At 35.6% G+C, this 8,135-nt stretch overlaps 1 protein-coding gene across 1 annotated transcript; it reads right to left on the bottom strand.

Annotated features, from left to right (window-relative positions):
* Nucleotides 1–445: 445 nt before the first annotated feature.
* On the bottom strand, nucleotides 446–3,851 carry LOC115725518 (GDP-L-galactose phosphorylase 2). Its single transcript, XM_030655070.2, has 7 exons — nucleotides 2,621–3,851; nucleotides 2,378–2,496; nucleotides 2,213–2,272; nucleotides 1,854–2,096; nucleotides 1,573–1,758; nucleotides 1,207–1,455; nucleotides 446–1,090 (listed from the first exon to the last, which is right to left on the bottom strand). Exons 1-7 carry the CDS (start codon nucleotides 2,736–2,738, stop codon nucleotides 728–730), a joined length of 1,338 nt encoding a protein of 445 aa, XP_030510930.1. The 5' UTR covers nucleotides 2,739–3,851; the 3' UTR covers nucleotides 446–727.
* Nucleotides 3,852–8,135: the final 4,284 nt, after the last annotated feature.

The following is an 8,135-nucleotide window of genomic DNA, read 5'->3' as shown; positions in this document are numbered from 1 at the left end:
CCATTGATACTTACCCAAAAATATTCCAATGAGCATGTATATAGCAAAACGTATATTATTTAAATATTATATAAATGAAAAATAGAAAGCTGAGCTGATGATGTGAGTCATCATAGACACATTATTGCAAACTGACAAAGTCCCATAATTGTGGGAAGCAGAATAAACAAATTGTTGTGTCCTTTATATTTTTTATGGGAACTTTTGAGTGTGAATGTGAGAAAGGGTAAGATAGTGGCAAGGTATTAAATTTGAGAAAGATCCTTTGAAAACGATAATTCCTAACATTGAGGGTGGTGGAGCATGGTTAATAAGATATTGAATGTCAATCACAAACTATCGTACCCTATTTCACTTTAATTTCTCACCTTGGCTTCACTTTAATTTCTCACCTTAACTTAGCATCTAAGAAAATGAAAGAAACAAATAAACATGGTAACAACACTTTGCAAGAATATCAAATACATAATCACTTAGACCCAGCAAACAATCTGGAAATATTTTACATGAACACTCACGAAAAAGTACATGGGAACAAGCAAAAAGCCAAATATGCAGAAAACTCAAACAAGATTACAATGACAGTACAAACCTGCAAACCCTGTTTGCTTATTTAGATACTGATTTTGCATCATGTGGAACTACTAAGGCAAAACCCATACGACTAAGAGCAAATACCAGAAGTTAAGAATAGGAACGGTTCTAATCCACTAATCAAAGTGTGATTTTACTGCAGAACCAGGCATTCTTGTGTCCCAGCAACCATATCAGGGCGAGAATTATTGAAAGAGGCATCCACTTCTTCAATAGTTTCAGGATCAGGTTTGGCTTCCGGCTCCTGAGTTGCATCTTCACTCCCATGGTCAACAGAAGTAATGGCTTCAAATATGAGGGCCTTGACTTCTTGGAACCTTTCCTCTGAAAGAGAGACCTCAGCAAGTAGCTTCCAGGCATTTTCCTCAGATGCCTCTTCGTAGTCCTTCTTCCTCTTCAGCACCATGTGCCCACTAATTTCCCACACAGCAGGATTCACTTGAGTGTCCAGAAGCTCAGCACTCACTTCCCCAAGAGCTTGTTTCTCCGCATAACACTGCACATTTATATATACCAGGAGTATGAGTATTTGCACCAATTAAGCGATAAAAACATATATTGAATATTAATGGACGAAGTCATGAAATATTTCAAGGATTTTGAACTAATTACCTGTGGCAAGACAAAGATCCGGTTTCCACAATCAGCAATAAGGACGTTGTATGGTATGTTATTGTCTTGAAGGCAAATGCAGGCATCAGAGACTGCGTTGGACAAATGCTCCACAGTATTTCCCCCCTCAAAGACAAGCCCCCTAACAGGATAGTTCACTATCTCAGAGATTTTCACACCACCATCCAGACTGGTTGTTTTCTTGGTGGGAGCCTTCTCGATGGGAAAGGGTACAGCCAAATAGTAAGCCTGTTCAGTAATCAAAACCGCATTTAAGTAACTTATAATTTGTAAAAATACAAAAACTGAGGATCAATGTCAGATATAAAATTCAAGAATCTATGAGCAAGGCATAAAGTTTGAAACCTGGAAGTGAAGGTGATTGATTGTGGCAAAAGCACCTAAGCTGTTGTAACCCAGCCGGAAGTAAGGACTCCCAGCTTCAGCAGCCATGTGAATTGCAAGCAACAAGCTTTCTCGGTCAATCCTTTGTGGGAAACAATCAAGAATGCGAGGAATCAACAGCACATGCCCATATTCAATAGGACTGACCTGTTAGGATATACATAACAACCAATAACTTTTCAAAATCCACGTTCACAAGACTTCTTATAACTAATAATCCACCAAGAAAAAAAAAAACATACATTGATGGCAACAACACTTGGAGAATTCTCAGCATAAATGGGTGCATTTGGTATGAACTGGACGTCACCATCTTCACTTGCTTCAAACTGGAAGAGCACCTCCTCTTGTCCAACTTTAGTGAAATTGAACTTGCTCTCATCAAAGGGCTGAAGGACCTTATCAACCCGGAACTCAGTTGGCCTCTTCTTCAGATGGCGGCCCTCATTCAGTTGGGCAATGAAACCATACTGACCGGGAATCACCTAAACAAAAGAAATCAGATTCAATTCATTAAGTTCAATATGGACCTTATGCAGCTCGGATATTGAGATCATTGTAACAAAACTGAGGAGAAAAGGATGAGGAATCTAGAACAGACCTTGGTTTCACAGGCAGTGACATCGTATCGAAACAGACCCCTCTGCACGCGTTCCTCCCACTGCAAGGAACCACACAAACCATATTAACAAACAACAATCAACTACATCCAAACAACAATCAACAGTTTGAAAATTCGATCTTCATCAACTTTTGGCTTGTTTACCTGCCCGAGAACAAGTGACTCAAGAAAGTCAATGGAAGCCTCTTCTTCCACCTGCTCCGGTGAGCCCTCACAAGAAACCTTGTCTAGCTTCTTGTACGCATATAATGGAAGTTTTGACCCTATTAAGCATACAACACAGCTATAATTCAATCCTTGACCAAGTAGCAGGCACAAAGATTTGATTTTAATTTTATTTTAAGAAAAAAAATACAAACTTTTTTCATAAAAGAGTATGAGCAATACCTGGAAGGCAACAGCTTCTGAGGCAGTTTCGGCCACAACCTCCTTTTTGGGCCTCTTCGTTCTCATCCTTTTGATAATTCGAAACAACAGTAGGAACCCTCTTGATCCTTAGCATCATTTTGGCTTCTTTTTTCTTTTTGGTTTATATATATCAGTAGATTATACACAACCCAACACCCAACTCAATTCAACTTTAACCCAAACCCCAGCAAAAAAAACAGACTTCGCTTAATGAAATCAATGGAGATTTTACTTGCTCTAAATAAGATTTTTTTTTTTAATCTTACTAGTCTAAAATCTAAAGAGATGAAAAGAAAAACACAATCTAATCTAAAATACTAAGTAGGTAGAGAAAGATGAAGAACCACCACCCGCAAGGAAGAGAAGGTCAGAAGGACTACCGCCTTCGGACGGCAAAGCGCCACGCCCACCGTGCGGCGAAGGGTTGCTCTCAACTATACAACCCCTGCGTCGTACAGAGCGGACATGAATGAGAGGCCGAGAAACTCTGTGTATAGCCGTGATGTCTACAACGTGTCTATCCTGGGTCTTACCCCTCTCAAAGATTTCAAATCTATCTTCTCTTTTTTCTTCCAACGAATCCCAAAAAAAAACCCTCTTTCTCAACCCAACAAGTAAAATGTTTTTTTTTTCTCTCTAAACAAAATACAAGAAACCCAGGTGACAGCAATTCCCAAAAATGCTTTCTTTTCACACGTCGTCCAAGAGATTCAGGTCGAATTCAATGGTACCCAGATGGGAATCTAAGGAGATTGTGGAAAAAGGAGGCAAATTTGGCAAATTGGTAAAATGTTTGAGAAATTGGTTGGTGTCGTGGAGAAAGTGGAGGTAGAGAAGGCTACCTTATATAGATAGAGATAAGATGTTTGTGAACGTATTGTTGTGGTTGTAGTTCAGCCTCGGGTCTCTAGTACAGTTTTCGTGGCCTTAGTTTGAGAAGAAGACAATTATTGAACAAACCAAAAAAAGATTATTTTTTTTTTCTTAAAATAATATTTTCTTAAGATTAAGACCGAGGATGCGAGTTGCTCGACCCAAAAAGCTTTTTACCGTATGGTTTTTTTTTTTTTTTTTGCAAAATACCGTATGGGGTTAGTTGGGTAGGTTTCGGAGTTTTTAGCCTTTGGTTTGGGAAGAGAGATAAGAAACGAGTGTACGGACGAGAGAAGATACCAATTCATATTCTCTCATTTATGATCCTTCCTCAACTTGGATATATTATATTTGGACATCTTTTGATTAAATTATTAAGAAAAAATATAAGAATAGTTTTCTTTCCTTTCTTTTTTGGTTGGAGTATATTCCACCACCAAACCAATGATTCCATGTAATAATGTATTGAAAATATATTTTTCTATATAACCTAGGAGAAATAGATTAAAGAACTAGACAAGTTGTTATTTTTTTACACATGTTTATCAAAGGTGGCTGCTTTTTCATTAGTGCCTATTTGTTTTTGGTTAATATTATAGTAGGAATGGCAATTTGGGTGGGGCGACTTTGGCCGGAATGATTCAGGTTTTTATCGGGCTCCAAGCCTAGTCCGGTACATATTATTTCAGGTTGGGCCTAACTCGACCAGGTTTCAGATATGTAAAAAAAAAAAAAAAAAAACCTAAATTCCTAAAAAAAAAAAAAAAAAAAAACCTTTCTCAATTTCTTTAGTTCGAAACTTCGAATCTTCTCAGTTCTCTCCCGTCTTCTCTCTCTTTGACAATGACGGAGCCCTCTCAATCACTCGATCGACCTTTACCCTGTGTAAGTTTTTCTTTGCTCTCTATTTTCCCTTTTTTTTCCTTGGTTGAGGACTTTAATCTATTGATCTTTAAACCACAACAAAATCCATGCATATAATAACAAAGTGGAGATTCTCATCAGAACCGTTGGCCCAGCTCGCCCTTCTCGTCTCCATGTTTCTTCTCCCATTAAAGTAAGCCTAACCCATCTCTTTCTTTCCCTTTTCCTATCTGGGTTTTATCTCTTCTTTTTGTTATAATCTTTATTGTAATTTCGTAGTTGAAAATCTCTGTTTGTAATTGTTGTGTGTGTATTTGTTATTGTATTTTTCTCATTTATTATGTGATGATTAATCTTAAATTTAGCACAATGTGTGTTATCTTAATTTTTTCCCACCTAACGTGGCATGTCCACATGGCCAACATCAATGCCACGTGGGAGTACAGCTCGCCAACAAGAAGGCCAAGCCATCTACTCAGCACTTTCAACCAGCAAGGAGTCTAAGTACTTAGGAGGGACAACGAAATGACAAACCAGCGACCTCATGGGGGCTGGCCGTGTTAGGTTTTATGCCCTAAATAAAACTCTATTTCAATGTAATCTTTATCTTTTTAATAACAATAAAGAAACAGAAGTATTTTCATCACCTATTTGTGCGTCATTTGGTTCATGTTATCATTTATATGTTTATTTGATTTATAAATTCATCCAAATTATTATCACATTTATATTCTTGTTTATTGTGTCGTCAGCACAGTGGAAAGTAATCAAGATTATGTGATTAAATATATATATTCCTAGATTTATCAATACAAAGGGTTTAACTGATATGATAATCTACAACATAGTTTACTTGCACCTTGGATAAGTGTTATGTCTTTTCCAGGGCATTGATTGAAGTAAAGCTTGGGTTGGATGCATGGAGTATGCATCGGAAGGGACCGATATTGAACTTTGAATTAGATATGATAAACTTATCGTAATATCTATTCAATACAATATCACCTAGTTGATCCTAGATCAAATGATCTTAATCCTGACATGGTTAGGTTCGATCTCAAGAGTATTATACTTGTTCTTTGATTTGTTAGTTAAGCCTACTTTTTGGTCAGGGTGATACGTACATTTTGGGAATATGGTAGTGTAATTGAGTGGGAGCGCTAAACATAGATATGAAATCTATAGCTTCTTTCTAGACATAGAAGTGAAATGATGATTTCCTTCGAGCTTGGCTAAATAGAGATAAATGGTTGAGTACTCATTTCAGTGATTATGTTTAGTTCACTGAAATATCGTTTATAGGTGGCTAAGTGTTTTAAGGATAAAATACATTGAAGGATGTAACGGTAATTTAATCACTATACAATGTAGATCATCTATAGAGGATCATTGATTATTGGGATTATAACAATGGATAACTAACAGCGTATCTATATCGTGGAACATATAGAGCATTCTATATGTTGGAATATGTTTTACCAGGATCTAGATTTACTAACAAGTATGTTTCATTAACATCCTAATATGAATTTCTAAAACAATGAAATAAACACATATAAAGTTTAGGAAACCTTACATTGGGTGCAGCAAAATAATATGAATCCTTCCACTCAGATCTCTAACCCTTGTATCCTGTCTGTCGCAGAGTATCACCAAGATTTGAGCCCGAATGTCCTTCTCTTTAGTTTGGATTCTTCACAATCTTCCAGACTATGATTGAGATACCACTTGATGTGTGTGAGCACTCACTCTATCACTCAAGGGTTCGAAAATTTGAAGAAGAAAAGAGGGAGAAGAGGTTTCGGCTACAGAAGGATAGGAGGCTCAATTTTTCTGAAGGCAAAAATTTCTTATTTTCAATCTCTTTAAGTGTGAGCCATCACTATCTATTTATAGGTAACCACTAGGTTTAGGTTGGGAATTATTGGGCATTAAAATAATGAAAATATTAATTGGAAAATCACCATTAAGTGGCCGACCATGGATTAATGGGCCTCACTTTGGTATTTTGTAATTTTGATAATTTTCATTTCTATTTTCTCAAAACTGCCAAATTTCCAATTCTAACCATTTAAATGCCAAAACTAATTATTTAATAACTAAAATAAATTATTAAATAATATTACCATTTAATATAATTATTAATTAGACATAAAGTCTTTCAATTAATAAATAAAACCTAGAATCTCTTTTCTTAACAATTTAGCACTTGCTTAGTGAAAATTCATAAACTAGACGTAGTCTAATTTTAGAATTATAATTGATTAATTAAAATCAATTATTTGAGTCTTACAAGCAGTATGGTCTCAACTAGAATGGGGACCATGGGCCTATATTTCTGAGCTTCCAATAAGCTGAACCAGAATTTACCAGGTAAATTTCCTAACTTATTAATTCCTTGTTGCATCCACTCTTAGAACTTGGAATTGCACTCTCAGTCATATAGAACGCTCTATATGTTCCACCATATAGATACGCTATCACATTTAACCATCGTTAGAATCTCAATAATCAAAGATCCTCTATATAGATGATTTACACTGAGTAGGGATAAATTTACCGTTTCACCCCTCAATGTATTTTGATCCTTAAAACACTTAGCTACCTGTAAATGATATTTTAGTGAACTAAAATATAATCACTGAAACAAGAGCTCTTCCATTTACATCTATTTAGCCAAGCTCGAAGAAAATCATCATTTAACTTCTAAATACCTATAGAAGCTATAGATTCCATATTTATGTTTAGCGCTCCCACTCAATCATACTACCATGTTCCCAAAATGTACGTATCACCCTGACCAGAAAGTAGGTTTAACTAACAAATCAAAGAACATGAATAGCACTCCTGAGATTGAACATAAGCATATGAGGATTAAGATCTTTTGATCTAAGATCAACTAGTGATATTGACTTGGAAAGATACAACGGTAAGTATTATAATATCTTAACCAAGATCAATATCGGTCCAGTCCAATGTATACTCCATACATTCGAAGCTAGTATACTTTGCCAATGTTCTGGAAAGAACATAACACTTATGCAAAGTGTAAGCACACTTCATCGCTGATTATCACATCAATGTAAATCCAATGCACTGATGAAACAGGGACTTTGTCTTTCGAAGCATATAATCACAATCACATTCCACTGTGTTGACATCACTGTAATTGTAAATGACTATATGTTCTGGACTTAACAGAATTTGTATATATATATTTAACCACAAACATGAAAACAACATGTAAACATAAATGACTTCTAATCTTTTATTGATAAAAAAATCAGATGAGATTGTAATGGGTTTTATTTAGGGCATAAAACCCCAACAAACTCCCACTTGCACTAACATAAAACAAGTTGTGCATTTCAATCAATCTATTGTCTTGATCTTGAGATCAAGTGTAGTATATTTGACTCAACCCAAATTTCTGGAACTATGTTCATAAAATATTATGCAACATCTTTACTATATGCATTACTCATCAAGGGATACTGAAATCCTTACTGCTTATTAAGTACATCTAAATAAACAGAAGACATATCTCTCATTCTTTTAAAGAATGAAATAGAGATAATACAGTGTAGAATTTTCTTCAGTTGAATAACTTTCTGGTAATTTTGAATTTACAAAGTTATATATCTTCACCGATGTTGCTTGAATTATTATAGATAGATTTTTACACTCTTCTATAATAACTCATCCACCCGTAGAGTAATCACCATCTCAGATTATTTATGAGTTGGTGTAGACATAA

The sequence above is a fragment of the Cannabis sativa genome, chromosome 6 (assembly GCF_029168945.1).
Source record: "Cannabis sativa cultivar Pink pepper isolate KNU-18-1 chromosome 6, ASM2916894v1, whole genome shotgun sequence".
Lineage (NCBI taxonomy): Eukaryota > Viridiplantae > Streptophyta > Magnoliopsida > Rosales > Cannabaceae > Cannabis > Cannabis sativa.
Note: the sequence above shows the minus strand (reverse complement) of the source record. Positions and strands in the feature narration are given on the sequence as shown.